The 22,572-nt window shown below is 40.9% G+C and overlaps 2 protein-coding genes across 4 annotated transcripts in view; one reads left to right on the forward strand and one right to left on the reverse strand.

Annotated features, from left to right (window-relative positions):
* The window catches only part of prkdc (protein kinase, DNA-activated, catalytic subunit), a 37,792-nt gene extending 24,777 nt beyond the window's left edge, over window positions 1-13,015 (reverse strand). Inside the window, exons 1-29 of the mRNA XM_035142133.2 lie at window positions 12,795-13,015; window positions 11,043-11,119; window positions 10,854-10,958; window positions 9,954-10,028; window positions 9,655-9,763; window positions 9,450-9,562; window positions 8,916-9,015; window positions 8,616-8,671; window positions 8,270-8,300; window positions 8,028-8,185; window positions 7,127-7,273; window positions 6,734-6,898; window positions 6,429-6,597; window positions 6,037-6,086; window positions 5,800-5,922; window positions 5,480-5,629; window positions 4,967-5,076; window positions 4,395-4,551; window positions 4,099-4,185; window positions 3,868-3,987; window positions 3,608-3,767; window positions 3,414-3,523; window positions 2,794-2,881; window positions 2,497-2,660; window positions 2,203-2,355; window positions 1,748-1,855; window positions 807-1,033; window positions 521-615; window positions 127-229 (exon numbers count right to left, since the gene is read on the reverse strand). Of these exons, the coding sequence (XP_034998024.2) occupies window positions 127-229; window positions 521-615; window positions 807-1,033; window positions 1,748-1,855; window positions 2,203-2,355; window positions 2,497-2,660; window positions 2,794-2,881; window positions 3,414-3,523; window positions 3,608-3,767; window positions 3,868-3,987; window positions 4,099-4,185; window positions 4,395-4,551; window positions 4,967-5,076; window positions 5,480-5,629; window positions 5,800-5,922; window positions 6,037-6,086; window positions 6,429-6,597; window positions 6,734-6,898; window positions 7,127-7,273; window positions 8,028-8,185; window positions 8,270-8,300; window positions 8,616-8,671; window positions 8,916-9,015; window positions 9,450-9,562; window positions 9,655-9,763; window positions 9,954-10,028; window positions 10,854-10,958; window positions 11,043-11,119; window positions 12,795-12,957 (3,473 nt within the window). The 5' untranslated portion in view covers window positions 12,958-13,015. The remainder of the gene's footprint in view (window positions 1-126; window positions 230-520; window positions 616-806; window positions 1,034-1,747; window positions 1,856-2,202; window positions 2,356-2,496; window positions 2,661-2,793; window positions 2,882-3,413; window positions 3,524-3,607; window positions 3,768-3,867; window positions 3,988-4,098; window positions 4,186-4,394; window positions 4,552-4,966; window positions 5,077-5,479; window positions 5,630-5,799; window positions 5,923-6,036; window positions 6,087-6,428; window positions 6,598-6,733; window positions 6,899-7,126; window positions 7,274-8,027; window positions 8,186-8,269; window positions 8,301-8,615; window positions 8,672-8,915; window positions 9,016-9,449; window positions 9,563-9,654; window positions 9,764-9,953; window positions 10,029-10,853; window positions 10,959-11,042; window positions 11,120-12,794) is intronic.
* A 3,255-nt stretch (window positions 13,016-16,270) lies between these two features.
* The window catches only part of arhgap29a (Rho GTPase activating protein 29a), a 33,692-nt gene continuing 27,390 nt past the window's right edge, over window positions 16,271-22,572 (forward strand). For 2 of the 3 annotated variants that reach the window (XM_035142608.2, XM_035142607.2), the window contains exons 1-2: window positions 16,271-16,483; window positions 17,995-18,395. In XM_035142608.2, the coding sequence (XP_034998499.2) occupies window positions 18,095-18,395 (301 nt within the window). In that variant the 5' untranslated portion in view covers window positions 16,271-16,483; window positions 17,995-18,094. The remainder of the gene's footprint in view (window positions 16,484-17,994; window positions 18,396-22,572) is intronic. The other variant, XM_035142606.2, reaches the window with a different exon arrangement.

Below are 22,572 nucleotides of genomic sequence, written 5' to 3' on the forward strand. Positions count from 1 at the left end.
ACATTGCTACATGAAAAGTAATGCTGACTACTCGATTTCATTTTAAGCTATTCTATCTTGTAATATAGCCTAAGTTATGATGTAAGTTAACAGATAAACTGTTGTCCATGTACACAGAGGACCAACCTTGGGACACGTCTCTTAGCGTTGTGCTGATTGAGACTGAGGGCCTTCTGTTTGATGATTCTTTTGATATGGTCGATGGCACTTCTACACTGCTGCAGTGTACCTGAGGATGGAGGAGTGGCAGAAGCAGCTTCATAATACATTTGTTAATTTAAAATGAGCCGACAATACCGCATAACTTTCCTTTAACTGCAATGGAAGCTCAATTAAAGATTCAGGACAATTTATAAATGTAATAAACCAAATTTGAAATGCACATATCATTGTCAAAGAAAGAGCTTCTTTTGAAGGTTAAACTACCGTTGATAGAAATAATTCAGACATATCACATCAATCCAGTTGTCAAAGATTTTGAATCTACTTATCTATAAAGCTGAAGTGGAAGAACAGTTACCCATAGAGCGCTCATCTGAGTGTGCAAGAGCCAGACTTTCGATGAATATGACCAGAACTTCGAAGACAAACTGCTCCACTAAGGATTTTTCCTCCCTGCAGAGACAGAGAGACAGCAGCTCTGACGATTACATTAGAACACCACATGGTTATAATATGGAGCCATTTCTCTAAAGATCCTGAGCTAAATCAGCCAATCACTAAATATCAGCAGGAATTTAATTAATGGCAAATAAGTCTGGGTTGGATGAAAACTAAGTATCCAATGTAACAAAACAGGATTGTACCTGAAAAGTCTGTAGATGCTGTTGAATGCTAAGGCAGCACCGAGTCTTTTGAACCCGTTGGGGTGGAGTGCCAGGCTGTAGATCCGCTTAAACAGGGACTTCATATTAGTGGGGCTCTTCTCCTGCTGCCTGGGGGTGGTTTGTTTGATTGACCATTTGACAAACTCTTCAATGCAGCAGCCGCAGAAATCTCGCAGGGTGCTGTCCATGGGGTCAACCACACCATCCTGCGGAGAAGACAAACAAACAGGTGAAGCAGAAAAAGTCAGTTAAACAACAAACAACATGTATACTTCAGATGGTGGAAAGGACAGTAGGGGACTCTCAGTCAAAACAATAACAAAAGACAGTTTGGTGGTGTCATGAAGGAATGTGAGATCATGAGAGTTGTTGCAGTCATTGCCGTCACAGTTAGGATTCCTTCAGTTCTCATTGTTAAGGAGGTTTTTATCGGGAGCCGAGTTATTCACAGAAGTCTCCTCCACTCCAAATAAACCCACTAGATAAATCCAGTAAAAACACTGAATAAAGCAGCTTTGTGTTAAAAGTCAGTGATTCTCCGATGCTGTTAGGCTGTGATCTCTGCTCTGATGCAGATGTCCGAGAACTAAAAGCCTTCATCTGGTTAAAATATGTAGTTAAAAACCACAAAGATCTAAAATGTATTGTAAAAAATGGGAATTATAATTGGATTAAAAAAGTATTTTCATTCTTCTGGCAAACAAACACAACCTTAGGAAGTGGACCTTTCCCTTGATTAAAAATTACAGTTTTCTCTAGATTTGAAGACTACTGGAAACATGGGGATAATGTAAGTTCATAACTCAACAAAATATATAAACACTGGTCAGTTGTATTTTGACATTGTGATGAGAAAGTTACAGATTTTACCTTTCATTTATGTTTGAAAGTTGATCCTAAATGATTAAATCAAGCCTTACCAGTATGGATTCCAGAACAGCTACTGTGTCTTGGCTTTCAAACTTCTTGTTGTTAGTGAACCAGTGAATCAGCTGCATGACCAGAGGTTCAAAGAGCTGCCTGGTTACCTGGAAGAAATTCACAAAGATGGAGACATTACTTCAGCCTGGGCACATCAGAATCTTCCCGTGTGTTTATTCATTTGCTTGTGTGGAACTAACCAGCACTGTAAACGACGTGCAGCAACTATTTACACGTGAAGCTGCTATGTCGACAAGTATGTCCAACAATTACTTCAGTGTCTATATAAATAAACATACAGCAGTACAAGTACTGCATCAAAATTGAAAATGGTAAGATCCGAAGTCTGTGTCATCACAAATATTACTTTAAGTATCAGAAATAAAGGTCAATGACATTGAAGGACATGTTCTGACCTGTGTGAACTGAAGTAAATATCTATGAAGGTACGTACCTGATCAACATCACAGGCCAGACGCAGCAACACAGGAAACAGCCTCTTGTGGAGCTTGTACATTGGCGGCAAACTATTCTTTCCCTCCACCATCTGAGCACTCTTCCCAACCATGTAGACCACCAAGCTGTGGAGCAGCTCACAGGCCGCTACCTGCATCAAAGACCAGACCGACTGGATTACAATATTCACTTGCTTCTATTGCATGACGTGTCAGTCTCTATCAGATGTTTGCATCAAATATATTTTGTGAACTGCCTGACTGTGGAAACTGTCTGATTTTAGATGACATACTTTGGTTTGTCTGTCACTCGTGGACAGAGCCAGTTCACTGATGCGAGGCAGAAATGGGTCGAGGTAGATGAGCGGCTTCATATCGGTGAATGGCACCGCAAAACTCAGCCTTTTCTCAGTGTCCCAGGCCACAAATTTCTTCATCATTTCCTCTGATGAGACCACTGAAAACCAAAGCAGAGACATCGGGTCAACAAAAACAGCCAGCCTTTCAAAGTGTTGTTGGAACATCATGGACCAAACACACAAAACGTCATTGTACAAGGTAATGAGGAGGACGGCTGTGTTAGTCCTCACCGGTCACAAGGTTCCTGTTCAGCTCTCCTCCCAGGTGGCCGAGCAACTTCACCACCCGCAGCCTCACCATGACAATAGGAGCATCTTCCTACAGTCAGATACAAGTAACAAGTAAAATACAGTGTTCTCACAAACATAAGCTTACTGCACTAAGATCAATTTCTGTTTTGTAAAATCCTGAAGAAATCACTCCTGCAGGAACCTCCCAGTCATTTCTGCTTTGTGTAAATCCATGCAGTCATTAGAAACATTGGTGTTTCTACTGTGCTTGATGGACCTATGTGAATACAGTACATTATCCTTGTTACAGTATCTGCAACCAAACTGATCAATGAATAATATCTGTAAGATTTACTTTGACTTAAAGAGGTGTTTTATTTATTTATTTATTTATCTTTACATCATTTTATTTCATGTTGAATGAGCTGAAGCCTGAGGCTGGCCAAACACTTGGATCTCCTATGCTTCAGTCTTTTGCATCCTTGGAGCCCTTACTAAATTAACTTAAATAATAATAAAAAAAAAACGAAATTTAAACTTACGTCTAAAAACAAGACTGATCCTTTTAAAAAGTGAACCAAAAAATAATATCCAAAATACTGAAACATGTTTTCCGTTACCGTAGAGATCTGATTGGATTTCTTGAGAAGCCTCGTCATCACTTTGCTGTATCCTCTGTCACTTCTTGAAGACAAAGAAGACATCACCTCCCAGCTGCTGTCGTCGTTGTCTGAAGTCAACAACACACAAATCAGACATTAGACCCATCACCCTATCAAAGCGCTTGAGCGTCTGTGAAATTGGAATGGCTTACTGTCACTGGTCGTGGTTTTCAGGTATCCGTCCAGAAGAGGGAGGATGTTGACGTAGCAGGGCTGCAGAGTCTCTAGAGGAATGTGGGAGGACCAGTCCTCAAGAGCATCTAGGGCTGCGTTGGCCAGAGGAGGATGGCTCAGACCCAGTTTCAGAGCCGCCTAGATGACAGATTTACACACATATTTATATTTTAATCTGCATTCAACCATATTAAGCTCGGCTTGTAAACACATGATGAAACAAACAGGAGAATCCCACCTCAAGAGCAGGACAGTAGGCCTTGATGTCCAGAGCTACGATGTTGTGGTGCAACGAGAGGACGAATGTCAAGCAGGATGACAGCAGCTCATCTTTGTACTGCTTCATTCTCACACACACCTAGTAGGAAACCACATGTCACTCACATCTTCTGCACATTAGTTTCCCTGGTATGTCTCGTCTCTCCTAAGTTTCTACATTAACATGAAATAGGAGAGAGAAGCTTCCTACCTCTTTTCCAAACTTGGAGAAGAGTGCGAAACAAGCACTTTTCTCTGCATCGCTCTGGGCGGAGGTAGAGCTTCTTAGGCCAACTCCCTGTTCAAAGGCAAAATGTTGCTGTTTTCATTTTGCTGTATATTCAATGTGAGGAATGCACTGCAAGACATTATAACTTATAATTCTGATTCACATTAAATGCTCTAAAAACCTAATGTAATGCACTGAATTTGTAAGAGTAGTTGGGATACACCATTTGATATCCCTGCTAAGTGGACGACACAGAAAAAGCTTTGCACTGATATTACCTGGTTGTTTATTCTCTTGGTGATTTTCATGGTGACAGAGAGCAGCTTGTAAAAGCCACTGACGAGTGGATTCCGTATGGAATGGAGGATAAGTTCGTGGCTTAGGGGATACATCCAGGAGTGAAAATACTCCACGTGTTTAGTCAGCAACAGCTCACTGCAGAGACAAGAAAAGAGATATTGTTAATGATTAATATTTGGAAGAATAAAGGAGAGTTCCAGCATGATAACAATGAGGATGCAAATAGAACGGCAAGGTTCAGTCTTTCTCATGAATGTTTTAAATATTGTTATTTTCTTGATGTGCTCTGTTATACACAACATGTATTGCAATTCTGTCCATGTTGGGAGAGGGATCCCTCACTAATGGTCACATATACATGAATGCGAAGCGAATATCGCAGGTTAAAGTTCTCCAAAGCTGAACTCTGATGCAATTTGCTTCGCCACAAATGTTTTCATGACCTCCTCGCTCACACAGATTGGATGTGAACGGGAGGATAAACAGTGTCACAGATGTGAGGTGTATCCTGCACAGCTGAGAGTATTGTGTCATGCTGTGTGTCCATCACCTGCAGAACTCAACCAAGTTGATAAAGGCTGTGAAGTCTTTGATTTTATTGGGCAACAAATGAGCTGTGGGGTCAGAAGAAGGCAGGACGTGTGTTGTGTCATCCAGGGCCTGACAGACAAGGAGGCAAGAATAGACAGAAAGGATTGTGAGAATTTGAGGATGCTGCCGATAGAAATGAAACAAAATCTTTTAAGATTTCTTTTGTGTTAAAACAATACAGTGCATTCCTGCCACCCGCTGGCTTAGTGATCTAATTGTAATTATCAGCTTTTTTTAGAGGCTTAAATTTCATTATGGGAATAATAAAAAAGAACATATTTTCCCCGATAATTATCATGCATCCCTACCTTATATATTTTAATGAAATCCAAAAGTTGATATGTTATTATTCATCATTAATAGTGAAGGTGTTTTTTGACATCGTCATAGTGACGTAAACAATATTACCAAAAATTACACACTAGCCAATCAATAACCAACGTCAATGAACTATATCAGAGTGAGATTTCACCTCTTCGCCTGTTGTCACTTTCTGCACAGAAAGGTCCAGTTTCTCCACAATTCTGAGAATCGACTTCACCAACTCGTCGTAAATGAGACGGCTCAATGACACAAGAGAAGCGTTCTGGGTTTGAAAAGCTCCGTCAAAGTATCCTGAATCCTGCACAGGAAGACGAGAATCAAAAGCAGCTGATTTAAAGCACCTGCATTTCAAAGTAGAGTTACAGCAGGTGATCCATGTAAAACAATGCTAGATGGCTAAATGAACAGTATCATACAAGAGACTATGCCAAACAAATCCTCTATTCCCCAAAGTTTTACAAACTGTACCTTCAAACGATCACAGTCTAAAAGTCCTTTAAACAGACCAAGGTAGTTGTGACTAGATGGAACTTTCCACTTTCCGACTCGAACTTGGGAAGACTGAGATAAATCATTTCCACCTTCATTGTTCTGGGAAAACAAGGACAAAGGTCATATTTCTTCTATCGATCACAAAATGAATTTCCATGATAATAAAAAACAGATCTGTGCATTGATTCCTTTATGTGAGAAGATGATTCTGACCTCAGAGACCATGATGGGCTTCGAACAGACTCGTATTAAGCCCTGGTGAACTGACAAAGAAGCAAAAGCGAATTTTATTAGCAGACGTTGAGTACCATGACACAAACAGCACACTGGATGATTTGAAAATAACTTTGAAAACAACTGTTTCTATTGTGTTTTCTCTTATTTGGTTGGTGGGTCAGACATGTTGCCCAACCAGGAGCAATGTGTATATGAAACCCGCTGTTTTTAGAAATTCAGTGAACACAATGGATTCTCTACAAATGCTGCAACTGCTGCTTGTTGTTTGCAACAATTAAAGATGTTGGTAGCAGCTATTCCAAATGTTTCGGCGTAAAAAACCTTGGCCATGTGATTCAGCTATAATGTTGTCATCAAGATCACCGTACCCACTGAGCCGATGAAACTCAACAGCACAGGTCCCTTAGAGGCGATGGCTACCAGCACTTTCAGAATGGATCTGCAGCAAGTCGTCTGCATTCTCTCACTGAACTGGGGGAAGCTGTCGATCTGCACCACGAGGAGACGCTCCAGGAGGGGTGTGTACACCTCTGGGACCTGAGGCCAGGGACACAAAGCAGGGGATCAAATGAGAAAATCATTAGGGTGCAGTGTGTCTTTCTCCATCTGGGGTACTTCGGGTACTGCTGTCCGACAGTTGGTCAAAGTAGCTGACAGCCTGTGAGCTTGTTACCTTTTCCAGGTGAATCAGGACACTGGCTATAGAGTCCAGGAAGCTGGGCAGCTGGTAGAAGCTGTCTTCCTCCCCGTCAGACTCCGTCAGGTACATCTGCTTACAGCGCTGAATCAGCTCGGTGTACATCAGGTCCACGTCTTGTGGGCAAACTTTCTTACATGGCTTCAAAGAAAAAAAAGTTAAATTTCGTATTAAGATGTCTAGGCTGAAACTGAACAGTAGAAGAAGCTCAAAGACAAAACTTTAGTTTGTTCAATGGCTTGTACAGGAAACTAAATGTGAAACAATGCAGATACATGACATTATATGCAAGCAACCAAGGGAATTGTAGATTACAACAATACATTTATGTTACTGCAGCAGTCAGAGCAAAGGAAGCTGAGAACATACAGCTGCAAAGAATCCATATCCTCGAATGGCAATGGACAGCTCTTTGTGTGTCGAGTCCATTGTCTTGATGATGCCGCAGAATTTCTGCATGAAGAACTTCAGCTTACTTTTGTGTTCCTCTGTGTTTTCGGCCACCAGCAATGCAACCTGAAAAATGATTGTAGAAGAAGTGTCTAGCAGAGGCATCTGAATTCAGGAATACTTTTACTCAGTTGGCTTCATGACCTGTGGTAATGCAGTTTGCAAAAGTGACCTGCAGTAATTGAGCCGTGGTGAATAAAGACCGGCTGCACAAATGGTTGTTAACCTGTTCATTCTAAGTTCAGTGAAGCTCGACTCAGTACACAGAACCCTGACCTGGAGAATCAGTTGTCGTTGTTGTGAACGCGCTGTTGTCTTGATCGACATCACCCATGTCCCAGCCGCTGCTGCTACAAAGTGCTGGTTGAATGTTTATTCAATTTATATTAAAATTGAACATACCAAAGTAAACACTGCATTTCCTTGGGCCCTTAACAATACAAATGCGTGAGGCTGATAAGATGAAAGGTTCATGAGATATGCAGAATTAGTAGATAGAAGATCGATGGTTGATATGATGGGGAATCATTTTCTTATCAATATAAAATTATTATTATATAATGATACTTTTTCTTTAAATTATTTGTTGAGTTGAAAATGACCATATTTTTGTTGACCTTGAACTTTGACCTATGAGCTCAAAAAGTTAATCATCTGGAGATATCGACCGACAAAATATTTTGTTGAACTTTTGGTAAAAATCTGTCTATTGCAACAGCAGCGTACAGGGTTATAAGTTTTACCTAACTCCTGGTATGAACTGGTCAGTCTGATTGTCTACTGTGTCTGAGCCGGAGTGAACGAGCCTCTGAGTGTTTACCTGTTTGAGGAAGGCCTCAAGTGCAAAGTAACTGGACTTCTTCATTTCGGCGTTGATGTGTCCACAGAGCTTAGACATGACCTCGAACAAAGCCCTGTAGTGATCCATCAGGCAGCTGCTGAACTGGGAGGCGTGTCTGGCAAATAACCTCAGCCCAGCTGTTTAAGACACAGAGTGTTCCATGTTATTAGATCTTAAGGAGGTTTTTGTCTTCGTGTTGCTATGGAAACGGCGTGCCTTACCAAACGTGACAGCATAGCGAGTCATTTCCATCTACAACAGAAATTGAAATTTTTTTTTTTTAAAAACAAGGAGTCACAGTCACATTACACAACATTACATGACATGGAAAATGTTTAAGTAGTCGCGAAACAGCTCAAATATGAGTCAATAGGATGAGTCACATGCTCCATGATTTCAACGTGGAAGCCACATTTCCGTCCTTTGAATTTATTAATAATCTCAAACTAAATTCTGCTAGCGAACAGACAAACAAACAAAAACGCAGATGTAAACATAACTTGCATAGCCACAAGAGGAGAATACTAGCCAGTATTCCACCTTTATTAACGACTGGGAGACATTTACCTGTGGGCTGATTGCCTTCAGGGCAAACTGAAAAATCTCTTTCGACGTTGCTGGATCTGCAAGAGACACAACCTTAGACACACAATACTCGTTTAATTTTCATTGTAAAAGTTGGATAGAGGACCAAGTTGCACTGCAGCCCATCGGATGTCTTCCTTCGATGCGACAGCAGCGCAGGCAAATGTTTAGAGCGTTTAGACAACATCAGTTATCGGACCATAAGATCCAAAACATTAACATTAATTTGCATATGTACAGGAAAGACAATGCACAGACTCGGGGCGAGGGAGAGAAACACACCTTCTTCCATGGTTTTAGTGAAGTTGACCATCAGAGCGGTGATTCCTATCAAACATCCAGCAACAACAAAAAGTTTTGGTTCCTTTGTTGAAGATGTCATCTGAAAAAAAGAAAGACAAGAAGTCACAATTTTTACAAAACCTCAATGGAACTCGTGAAGGAGAACTCATGAGGACCCATGAAAAGAGAATCAGACTGCACTTACACTGCAGATGCATGATGTGGGTCTATAAATGCTGCTACTGTAAGGAATTGTGGGACGACATTATCTCTTTTCCTTTCATAAAGGATGGTTCAGTGATTCTTACGTTAAAGGAGATAAGAAAAGAAGGATAGAAGCTCCTTTCCTCAGCCTTTAGAGAAATGGAGCAGCTCTTATCATGGCTGATGAACCTTCCCAAGAAAAACCACAGCAGTCGATTCCTCTGGCTGTATTAGTGATTTATTAAAAAACACAAAATACTTGATTTTGCCACCAGCTCTTTCCATTTCATTTGATCTTTGATTGACTGATTTATCGTCTGTGCTACAAACCTGCTCCTTCAGCTCCCCCAGGTAGGCTTTGTAGAGTTTGTCGGAGTTGTTTACCATCTCACTGGGGTGAACCTCTGCGAGAACTCCCAGCAACTCGTAGATTTTTCCGAGTACTATTCCAAAAGTTTAAAAAACAGAAAAAAAATTATGATTCAGAGCCAGAAAATATGTTATTCTCCTCGTATAATATAAAACAAACTCTCACCCGAATCTGGCAGTTTGCTCTTCTGACAAAGCTCGCTGTAGAATTTGTTGAACATTTCGCAGATTCTGAAGTTGGCAGCGACGCTGGAAGACTTCGTAGTTTGGAGAACCTGCAGAGAGGATTGAACAAGAATAAGCTCCGACCATTCGCTTTTAACATGATCATCTAAAACACAGCATCAGATATAAGAATAAATTCAAAAATATCAAACAAACTCTCTTGTGGAGATTATAGTTAGAGGAAACCCTGTTTATAAAGTCTGCTTATATCATGATTCTCATGTTATAGGAAACACCAACCTTGATGAGGAGCTCCAGCACCAGAGTCCTACATTTGGCCACTTTCTCCTTTGTATACACGACCATGCACGTTTCCTGCATGATAGAGAGAATACAAATATTAGAGTGTGTGTGCACATGCAAAGGTTTGTACAGTCAGTGTGTGGTGCTGCTGACTTGTCGTGTGTTATACTGAGAAGTTGGCAGACACATGCTCTTTTATACCGAAATTAGTGGGAACATGTGGGTTTATTGAATGTGGGTAAAAAACATGTTTAACTTCTTTCCCACTGCCGGTAGAGGAGTTTTAGTTTTTTTCGCCCTGTGCGTCATGTTCGACGTCACGAACGTTCACCATGGCCTCGTGTTTTCATCACTGCTGAAAAAACCTATGTCTGCAGCAGAGTCATTTGACCTGGGAGTGAATGCAGATCTGAACCGTCAGTTGGAAAAGGACCTGTAGAGGCTGCTTTGTTGGAAACTCAATAACACTACATGGGCGGTTGTGGCTCACTATTACAGGTGTCCATGAGCAAGACCCTGATCCCCCAAATTGCCCCCTGACAGCTCTGTATGAATGTGTGTAAAGGACAGAAAAAGCACCACACATAGAGGCGCTGTACGAATGAGTGTTTGAATGTGACGTATACTATACTGAGCTTTTAGCAGATAAGACTAGAAACGTGCTGTAGAAACAGCCCATTTACATCTTTACATGTGTTGACGTCTCCTTTGCTTTCATTGTCGTCACAGTGAAACTCTCCCTGTCTTAAGTTGTTGTCATACAGTCATTTGACACACACACGTTAAACACTGATGAATCTGCTGGATGAAGGAACTGTAGCTCAACTCTGAACTACCAGTGTCAACAGGTGTTTCATTTTGAAAAACATGTACCCCTTGTAGAACCAGAGAACTTACTTTGATGTCAGTGGCGTAGGTCTTCTCCCAACCTTTGACTCTGGGTGAAACCTTGTCCAAGAACGTCCCCAGAAAACACAGGATCTTCTCTCTGGTTTCCCTGAACTGGAAAACAGAAGGTTTGTGTCAAACATAAGGACTTTTGATTTTCTTTGCATTATTTGTCTCGAGATGCTCCTCGATACCGACCTCATCTGACGACAGCGACTTTCTGAGGAAACTGAGCAGTCCATAGTCTTTGGAGAACAGCAGGGACATCTGTAAAACTGCCAGACGGAATCATGTGGAAACAATTAGACCATCGTCAGAAAATGTATCGTTTCGGTCCTTTGACAAAAACAGAGAAGCCAGATATTTTCCGGTTTCAATTTCTCATATGTGAACACCTGCTTGTTTTCTTTGTCACGTGTGATGGTAAAATTGAAATCTTTAGGTTTTAGAAAGTCAAAACACAAAACAAAAATAAAAACGAGCATACAAATTAAAGACCTCATAATTTGTTTTTACCTCCACCATCCTGTTCCCTTGTTTGTTGATTTGTATGATTAAAAGCAGCAATACTTAAAACCTACCGATTACCACGGAATTTGTTGGAAAGATGCATCATGGGTCAGGAAGGAATACATTGAATTTGGTGGCGATCTGTATCACTGGGTGGATACTGCAATTTTCTTTTTCTACTTTCTTTAACATTGTGGGGCGTTTTTTCACCATTTTCTCCGAGAATAATTTTGATCTTGGATCTCGATGAAAAAAATCTGGCACATTAAGGGAACTGATATTTATGAGTGTGTGAAATTTGGTGGAGCTTGATTGAATTTAAGGGGACTGTTGGTGGAGGTAGGCGCTCTACTGAGTGCCATTCTAGTTGGTTTGATTGTTAGCAGGATTATGCAAAAACTACTTAACTGATTTCCACCAGACTCGGTGGAGGGAAAAAATCATCAGATTTTGGTGCGGGTGCAGATCCATGAATTATTTTTCCACTTCCTATTTTCTTTTATATTTCTACTCCTAAGAAATTGGATTGTTTGGCCTTGTTGGAGGTCTACTCTCTGCGGAGTGTTTTCTAAACGACATATAATAATAATCAATGGTTCAATTGTCAATAATGAATATAATTATCAGGTCTCACCTCACTATTTCCTGTCTGAGCGGGACAAAACCAACAAAAACATCTGCACAATGAGAAAACCAGTTTCACGTGCGAATGTGGGTGTGCAGTTTTAAAGACTCGCTTGTTAACATACTGGGACAAACTTTGTAGTTGTAATATGGGTAAAAAGTAGTTTCTATATACAGTCTATGGTTGCAGAGTAGTTTTTATATACAGTCTAGAGTTGCAGAGCAGTTTTTATATAAAGTCTATGGTTGATAAGTATTTTTTATATAATAAATGGTTGCAAAGTAGTTTTTATATACAGTCTAGTGTTGCAGAGTACTTTTTATATAAAGTCTATGGTAGCAAAGTACTGTTTATATAAAGTCTATGGTTGATAAGTAGTTTTTATATAATAAATGGTTGCAAAGTAGTTTTTATATACAGTCTAGAGTTGCAGAGTAGTTTTTATATACAGTCTATGGTTGCAGAGTGCAAACCTGCAGAGGAGCCATGACAGTTCTGCTGTGAGCTGTGGTTTGTTTGTCAGAGTCACGTGGTTGTGATAACACGTTCTGATCGAGCGTCCCCGCCCACCAACTGATGGTTTTGGCGGAAGAACCTGATGGAAACTCACCAACGTTATTTATCTACTTTCTATAAGACGAACTAATGCGCGGCTCACAAAACTTAATCCAGCTTCACATCCTGCACCGTGTTCATCACTCATCACCTACAGAGGCGCGGTTCACCTTAAAACCGACAGATTGTCAATGGAGTTTGGCGCGGGTTCAAAATGTCCCAGTGAGGAGCGGAGCGTGTGATGAACTCCACCGTCTTACCGAGCTCATTCTGGGCTGTTGTCAACATGCACTCCTGCCCCAGGTCCGTCACTGTGTCGTGACATGTCAGAGCCGCTGCTCGGCTGTCCTCCTCTGAAAGACCCTCATGAAGTTTGAGCAGGAGGCCATGGATCCTCCCGGAGACTCCACCGAGGGAATCCATCACCACACAGCGAACACACTTCACCACACAGCGGCCAGAGACAACACCGAGGAGGCGGTTCCTCCGTCAACACATCAGGAAGTACTGTTCATGAGCAGAAACAGAGGAAGTTTCAAAGTAAAACTCCTCTAAAGTTAAGTCAAAATATGATTCATATACAGATTCAATGCATTATTTGTCTTTACACAGCAATAGTAGCATGCAGTGATAGTTGTACAGGACTATACACACCATAACTGCATATTGTTTAGTATAATCATAAAAATCTGTGAATGATTCAGTCTATGAAATTCATAAAAGTAATTATTATTTAGTTAAATTTTACACCGGAAGTGCTACTCTGCTAGTATGTCTACATTTTGATTAGAACAATAATAACAACAACAACAACGATAATAATGATGATTAAAATATTGTATTAAAAGTGGACCTCGCACACACACACACACACACACACACACACACACACACACACACACACACACACAACCTTCACTTTTTTCTTCGGTTGCGATGTGTCAGGATGCGGAGGCAGGAGAGGGAGATTTGACCGGAAGCGTTACTATGTCTGCAATAATTTTAGTTTGATTAAATTTGACATATTGCAGTTCCACTTTGACCACAGGGGGGAGTCCCGTCTCCTGATTTTACCGCCTTAAGACTCTTAATTCAGAAATTCAAAAAAATCACGAGTCTTTACCGCCCTCTCGTGGTAACAGTTGTGAACTTCAACCACACGCAAAACTAGACATAATAGCACAGTGATACATCCGGTAAAGACCTTCAAAATAAAATCTTTAAACTAAGTAAACCTGTAATTACACTAAGTGGCCACTTGATGGCAGTGCATACTCATTTCTGTCAAGGCAGATATCACACACACTAAGGCTTCCGGTCAGTCTCTCAAAATAAAACATAATCAAATTCGAAAGTTTTAGAAAGAAATCTTGTAATTTAAATCGAAAACAATTACACTCACATAAGTGGACGACTTCGCTTTTTTGTATTAATCACTCCTGCTCATGGGAACGACACAGTTTTACACAGTAAAATACATTTTCATTGGTTGATGCAATGTGTGAAGCTGTTTGTGGTTCACCAGAGATTTCAGTATTTATATGCAACACTATATTTATGTCTTTAGCTCTGACTGAAGTCATTTAAAAATATCTGACATCGCAACTATAAAGTTTTAGTGAAATATAGAAATATGCAGCATGTGATTTATTGTATGGCCTGACACACACACACACACACACACACACACACACACACACACACACACACACACACACACACACACACACACACACACACACACACACACACACACACACACACACACACACGCTCACACAGGGACACCTACACAGGCTCTCTTACACGCGGACAAACATACTCACACACACACTCTCACATTTACACAGATAATATTTGGGCATAAGATCTGAAAATGTAAAAAGCACAATGGCAGTAAAATGTAAAAAGCACATGTTGACGACCAGTTCCTCATTTACAATATTTATTCATTTATTTACAAGCTGTGTGAGTCTGATTTATTTGGTTGCACTACATACATTTCACCAGCAGATGGCAGTTATATCCACTGTGTCATCTGAGGGCTCCACCACTGGATCCATCTTCAGAGCTTCTCCAAACATCAGATAGAGCAGAGTTATGTTCATGTTCTAAAATATAAGCTCAGATATGGAAATTCAGTATTTTAATGAGAGTTATGAAACCTTCACAGCGTCAGAGGAAATGATGCTTGTGGTGCATGAAGTTAACATTTGTACTTGTTGACATTCAGCTGTAGCTCTGCTCCTAATCCGATGAGGGCAAAACAAGTGTTAAAGACACAGACCTGTGAATGTCCAAGTGAAAATAAAGTCTGACTCTGTTTCCTGTCATAGATTTAAACATCTGACAATAACAAAAAGCTTCATTGTTATTTTTCCATCTTAACATCTTCCCCCATGTTACTTTACAATATTACCCACCTGTCTGAGACACAGTAGCATTTGTGATAATTTAAATTAATATGTAATTAAAATAATAAGAAAAATTAACTACAACTATTGTATATATATATATATACATACATATAGTATCTTTTTACTTTTTCTTTTCTACTGACGCACAGTAGTTTTTCTTTTTCAGTTGAAACACTAACGTACTGCTTAAGGAAAAATTAGTAGCATGCTTTAATCATTTAGTATTAATACATAAATGAAAATACGATAAATAGCAATAATTGAACCAAAAAGAAAAAAAAGTACACTAAATGATATAGATAAGAACACACACATGAGGTTTCCTTAACCAGGCATGAATAATGTTTTTATTAGTTAATATATTTGTTCATGTCTCATATTTTATTACTGATTTTTGATATGTTATAGTTTGAAGATATACACTAAAATCTGTTTGTTTAGAAATGACAGAAGTTTCATATCATGAATGTACAACTTGGCTAAAATAACAAGTGATGATGTTTTGTTCTGGATAAGATGGAATTGCTAAATATAACAAATCATTCTCACAAACATAAATAAAACTTATAAAAAAAAGCTATTTATTAATTTTAGTACGGAATTTTATTACCTATTATCTTTTGAGTATTTTATTGTTTAATGCCTTATTTTATTATGTGTGCAACACACCATCAGGCACACATATTACTATTCGCCATTATTATTCTAATTTACTTTATTATTGTATTACTTTATTCTCTTATTCACCTCAGTCCTGAAATGTTTAAATCATGTCTCAATATTAATAGTAATAATAATAATAATAATAATAATAATAGTAATAATAATGATAATATTTTGAAAGGGTATAACAGGAAGTTAATCGTTTAATAATGGAAAGCTTGAAACTTAAAAACTCCAGACACCTGTTCCACCTCAGTCCCACGCACACTGACACACACATACACAGTCATACACTCTCAGACTCACACACACACTCTGAGCTCTCTCTTACACACGAACTTTTTCTCTCTCACACACACCCACACTCTGAGCTCTCTCACACACACACACAAACACACACACTGAACTCTCTCACACACACACGCGGGGAGACATAGACGCACGCACACACATTGAGCTCTCTCTCTCTCACTGCTCTCTCTCTCTCTCACACACACACACACACACACACTCACACCTACACACTGAGCTCTCTCTCTCTCTCTCTCTCTCTCTCTCACACACTCACACACACACACACACTCACACCTACACACTGAGCTCTCTCTCTCTCTCTCTCTCTCTCTCTCTCTCTCTCTCTCTCTCTCTCTCTCTCTCTCTCACACTCACACACACACACACACACACACACTCCCACACTGAGCTCCACACGCAGAGCGGAGGTGAGTGAGGAAACTCTCCGGAGGAGCGGACATCATCAGCTGAGGAGCAGGAGCCAGCTCCGGGTTTCGTGGATTCATTTTCTTCTTCTTCTTCTTCTTCTGGAGCTCGTTCTTCTTCGGCTGCGATGTTCCAGGACTCCGCGGCAGGTGAGCGAGAGTCTGACATTTTGTTTCGTTAAAACCAGACTTTACCAGACCCCAACTTTACCGACCAGTTTCTCAGAGAACGAACTCCGCCTGAACTCCGCTCACATTAAAGTTCGCTCCGGTGCTGCCGCTTTGTTCAGCCGTAGATTTGTGTTGTTTTCACCTCTGGTCTGTTCCTGCCTCTGGCCACAGTCATTCGGCTCGTGTTAAATACACGTCAAGTTTCTAAATCTCACCACAGAGTCATGATTTCACACTTTTATTCGAGTTCAAGTCGAAACGCTCGCTTGGACAACCTCCTCCTTAAAGTAGAGATTTTAAATCAAAAGCTTGAAGCCTGGTAGATTTGATCGAAGCCGAATTAACAAACCGACCTTAATGATCAGAGGGATTAGAGGGGGTTTAACTAATCTAATTATTTTCAGCAATCGGCACGAAATAATCCCGTTATGGTGTTTTTTAATGAGAAGTGTGGTGTTGCTGTTTATAGACCTTTAAACAAGCAGACGAAGAAATCAAAGATCTATTGTACTTTTCATTTTCTCCTCTTTCATCTGCAAAATGTTGACAGTAAGTCTTTTAAAGAAAATGTACATCAAGGGAGTTGTAACATGAATGAAGAGGTGGAGCTTTATGCTTTGAGTTGTGTTTCATCCCTGAGTTTTGAAATGGTCTCACACACACACACACACACACACACACACACACACACACACACACACACACACACACACACACACACACACACACACACACACACACACACACACACACACAGACAGACAGACAGACATCAACACTGTTCAGGATCTGACTGACACAACTACACACCAAACTTTGAATCACTTTATAGGGACATTTGAGCTTCTTGTTGAACTTTGCCAACACCTGACAGAGAGAGAAGCCATTTGTTGGAGAAACCTCAAATTGATCCATGATCAAGAATAGTCCAGGTCTGCTGCTGTGTGTGCGTGTGTGCATGTCTATCTATAGTTATGAGGGACAATTGTGGTTCAATACTATCATTGTGTGGACATTTTGGCTGATCCAATGGGCTGTTTGAGTGGTTAAGACTTGGTTTTAGGGTTGGGGTCAGAATTAGGTTAGGGTTAGGCAATTAGTTATGATGGTTAAGGTAGAATAAGGGGCTGGGGAATGCATTATGTCAATGAGTGTCCTAACAACTATAGAGAGACGTGCATGTGTGTGTTATACAACTGTCATACATGAAACTAAAATGACACTCAGAAGAGCACATACCTCAGCCATGGCCCACAGTTCCCTTAAAGTCAATCAAGCTGCACCAAACCTACTCACACGCATACATGTCAGTCCCATAAGTGTGCAAGATATTTTTCATCAAGATCCATGATTTATTACCTGAGAAATAGATGTGTTATCTTGCTTACATAGAAACAAACCAACAAACATAACATCCAGTTACACTCAGTCATGTCATGTGTTTGTGGTTGCATGCTCTCAGCACTAAGAGTCTTCTCTTTCCTTCGCAGCGTCCATCATCTCCTCCGTGGTGCAGTGCCAGCCCTGAGAACGGAGCCGAACAGCGGCAAGAACAGTCACCAGGTCTGAGGGCCAAGAGACCGATAAGACATGCTGGCCGCCATGCTGCGCCAGGGCACTGGTGGAGGATCGGGTGGGGGATCGGGTGGAGGATCGGGTGGAGGATCGGATGGAGGTGGCGGTGGAACCAAACTCCCTCTAGGAATCTCCCGCCTCTCCGGCTCCAGCCAGGGTTCATCAGGCTCCGCCAGGGAGTCCAAAGGCAGCTTGGAGAGCTCGGAGAGCCCAGACATCCCTGCCTCGGACCCACACTACATCATGCAGCTGGTCAGCGACGTGCGCAAGTTTGCCGATGTGCTTCTACAACTCAAAGAAGTGTTCAACTCCAAAGGTAAGTGTGGAAAGAGTGAGCACTGTCTTTTTGTGAATTTCTGCTGTGTGAGTTTCTGTTGATGGTAGAAAGTGGCGATCACAAAGTGATCTTTAAACAGAACGTGTGGCTCTGATGTCTCTCCTGTCAGTTACATTTATTCACACGAAAAAGATTCAATTACTTACTTGAGCTGCTTTTTGTTTGTGGAACCTGTTAATGATTTCTGGCCACAACAATCAACCATTGTGCATGTGGGCTTTTCAATAAGTTACGCATGTGAGTGCTTCTACATATTAGGAACATCATCTGGTTTCCCGGTTTCCCTCACTGACCTGAATGAGCTTTGTGGTTAAACTCTGCTTTTCCTGTATTTTTCTTTATTTTTTTTGGCGCCTAAAAAAGATGCATACTTAATTTTAAAGTCTGAACCTCTGGCAGGAAAACCATTACATGGAATGCTGTAAGGTGCATTTATAATGTAGCTGCCAGTCAGCTGTTGTGCACACACTGTTGCTTTCACCACAGTGTACACAGTGGCAGACCTGTCTATCTGTTTTGTCCTGCTGTGGCCTTGGCTGGTCGGTCACTCACCCAACCTTATCTCTCTATCTCTAGTTTTGTTCTTGAACCCGCGGCTTTTTTCTGTGTAGCAGAAAAATTATGTGCATTCATTTGTCTTTAGTTATATTTTTTGAGGTTTTTGAGAAATAAACAAAACCCTACTGGGAAAATCATGGGAAATCAGTGAAAATGTTGAAAAACACACTATCTCCCCATATTAAAGAAAGAGAGAAAAAAAGAAATTCCTAGAACTGCACCAAAATGTTATGGTTTCTCTTCAGACCAACACTGCATCCTTCTACCAAGTTTCTTGGAAATCTGTCCCGTAGTTTTTGTGTTACGCTGACAACTGACATACAAACAAACATGATGAAAACATAACCTGCTTGGCGGAGGTAATAATCTGGTGAAAACAAAACATTCGGGTGTGTTACTGCTGCTGCAGCATTCCAACAGGAACATTTGACCTTTTAGAGATAATAAAATACTCTCTAAATCATAAATGAATAGGCTTCACTTTGTCAGTGATGACATGGACGGTTCCAGCGTATAGACGGGCTCAGACATAATGCTTCTCTGTGCAAACTTGTTTATTTCTGTGGGTGGCTGTGCCCTTACCCCCCTCCATTAGTACTGTGTCATAACACCCAAGTCTAGGAGGAAGGAATCCCAGGCTTTTCTTTTTTTCTTTCTTGCTCTGGAGAGGTCAGTAAAGGTGCTTGACCTGGCTGGACTGGCCGGGAGTGTGGAGAGCAGGACTCGCTGTGACCTGTCAACACGACACCGATCAAGGTGGACAATCATCCTGTGCAACACGTCAATGCCTGTGCTTTTGTTTCATTGAAAAGACGTGTTTTGGATAAGAAATATACTTTTGTGTAGTTCTGCGTTTTCATAATCGGACTTGGTGTGTGATCAACCAAATTCAACCTGTGATGTTTTGTGTGTTTAATGGTGACACAGCGTGCATATACGGTTTCTGCTGTGTAATGAGGCTGCATAGCTGTCATACTAGACATTCTGCCTTTGTTCCTCGTCATTGAGAAACCAGTTTATAATTTGTCTCGTCGACAAAATATACCTGCACAGATTGTGTGTGTAGAGGTAACATCATAATTTAAATGTACTTAAAAACAAACTTGTGTTATTGCACATCATTTACAGGTCCAGTAAGCACAGGTTAAATTATGCAAATGCCGTCACCGAGTATTCCCATTAAATGTCTTATTTTGGCTAAATACAATGTAGAGCTGTTCAAGTAGCAAAGAGGCCATTGTGTCTCCAAGTGATTCCGAACTCCAAGAAAACATCTGACTGTTTTTTTTCACTCGTAATTGTGCATTGATGTGGGAATAACTAAAGAAATGAGTTCCCCGCATGTCCCTATATGTTACAAGCACCCAACACCCTACTTTTCAGCCAATACAGACGTTTAGCTTTAAATTATTTATATGTCGGTCGCACCTCGTCAGTGAAAATCTTCAAAGTGTCATTGTTGAGGTTTAGCCCTCTTTAGCAGAGCATGCTAACAGATTGTTGGGAGGCGCTGACTTGTGCTGTGATTGGATGGAATTTGAGTCCCCCGATAATTTATGGCCCTATTGTGTCTGCAGTGCCTCTCCACAATAGTTAAGACCTCTCACTACCCCGGCCTTTTTTTTTTTTTTACTACACAGGGTCAATAATCAGGTGCAATATTCAGCTCAGGACCCTGTGCCCCTCTCAGGATGGCCTGTATTCACAGTCAACGATGTGAGTCTGACACCCATTGTCCCAGGAGGCATCTCTGGATTCGCATGCTGCTGCTAACTGGCAGCTTTTACAGAGTTTTTTACTTTCCCAAGTTGAGAATAGCTGCGGTCTGCGGGATTAGTCCCAGTGGGGTATGGGATGGGGGGTTCTTAACCAATGCCTTGCTCTATTTATAACAGAAGAAGTGTATTCTTCAAGGGTTGCCTTACATGGTAATTATTACGACATGTCTCTTCAGCTGTGGTCAGTGACGCATGACTGAGTTTTAAAAAAAAATTTTTTACTCATGTCTGAGAAGAGCTCTTTATGTGCCGTCATCGTCTTCTGGTCAATGTTGACGACCTGTCACAGCATCTTCACCGCGGGACAGATATGCACACTCTTTCCTGAGGTCACAACCTTGTCCAGTGTCTGCTCGCGAGAATAATTGGAGGGGATTATTGTCTTGGAAGGTTGGTCCTTACCTGAGGGTCACTGAGGACGTCTGGAGAGCAGCTGAGCTGTGGAGGCGGCTTTTGTGTTTGATGGTGAGCGGGGCCTCAGAAGCTCTCCATCACAAGATTAGCGTAACAAACATTTTGCCCCGGCTCGCCATTTACTCAACAGGCTCTGCAGTGGATTGTTGTGCGTCTCCTCGTGTTTTTGAAGAGCGAGGGTTTATCACCGCGGCTGGCTGTCTGGCGGGCGAGGACAGGTGTGTCATCGGTTGTGTCGTGCTGCGGCTCTGCCAAGCAGAATGATGGCCAGTTTTTGTGTGTCAGCTGCTTAAGAAAGAAAACTGCACCAGCAAGCAGGTGACTCACTGAAGCTGAACACCACAAGAAATCTTTTTAATTTGAATGCTGCACTGCATGTATACAACGAACAGTAATCAAAATCAAAATCTGTAATTGCACAACACTGATGTTGTTTTTAAGGAGGACAGATGTATGGCATTCATTTAGGCTTTTATAAAAGACTGTAATAACTTAATGCTGTTTCCTTTAGAGACATGAACCTGCTTACCTGTTCATGTATCAGCTCCTTGTTAATTTGCACTTGCCAGACAGTCTGTTTTTGTTGTGTGTGTTGATCGCTGTTGTGCTGACATATTGTCACTAGAGGCCGGCTGACCATTATGGCGTTTCTGGGGGTAGTACTGATATTGGGGAATAATGTTAATTATAATGATACCTTTATATTGGCCGATATATTAAAAAGATGAAGTTACGTGACAAAGACATGCAATTGAGGCTTGATATTTTACAGTTTAACCATTAACTTTATTATAACAGCATTTTTACGTAAAATGAAAGCACAAATCCTTTCTGCATCTATCATATCTGTGCAAACATAAACATAGACACCAATATGTCTGTGAAAGGCTCATGTTGTATGCATAGTGATACATTTCCCTGTGATTCTGGGTTTGGTTCCTGCAGAACACCCACCTGTTGCTTTGCAGCCTCCTCCAACACACGAATTACTACCTTTAACCTCTCTGTCATTCTGCCTGACTAACTCTCATATATTGCATATTTTCAGTCAGTCTTTCTATGAAGGATTACTGGGGGAGCGAGGTTACAGCACCATCTTCATTACTCACAGCTTTAATTTGTCAGTGTTAATGTGTGACTCGTGTGTGCACTCAGCTCTCTTAGTCAGCTGTGTGTTTTGCTTCGAGTCATAAGTGTCCTCAGTTAATAAGTGTTGGTTTCTGAGGCCTCTCTTGTCACACTGAACGTGAGGTTCTGGGGATTTAATGATTAACAGGTAGCTGCTAAAAATGTTCCACAGGTGTTGTGTAATGTACAATGATGCACTGTAATGTACCTGACCACTGAGTGAGTAAGGGTCGCGTGGCAGGGAACCAAAAATGTTATCAAAAAAGTGAGTCATTCTT

The sequence above is a fragment of the Hippoglossus stenolepis genome, chromosome 19, assembly GCF_022539355.2.
Source record: "Hippoglossus stenolepis isolate QCI-W04-F060 chromosome 19, HSTE1.2, whole genome shotgun sequence".
NCBI classification, from domain to species: Eukaryota; Metazoa; Chordata; class Actinopteri; order Pleuronectiformes; family Pleuronectidae; genus Hippoglossus; species Hippoglossus stenolepis.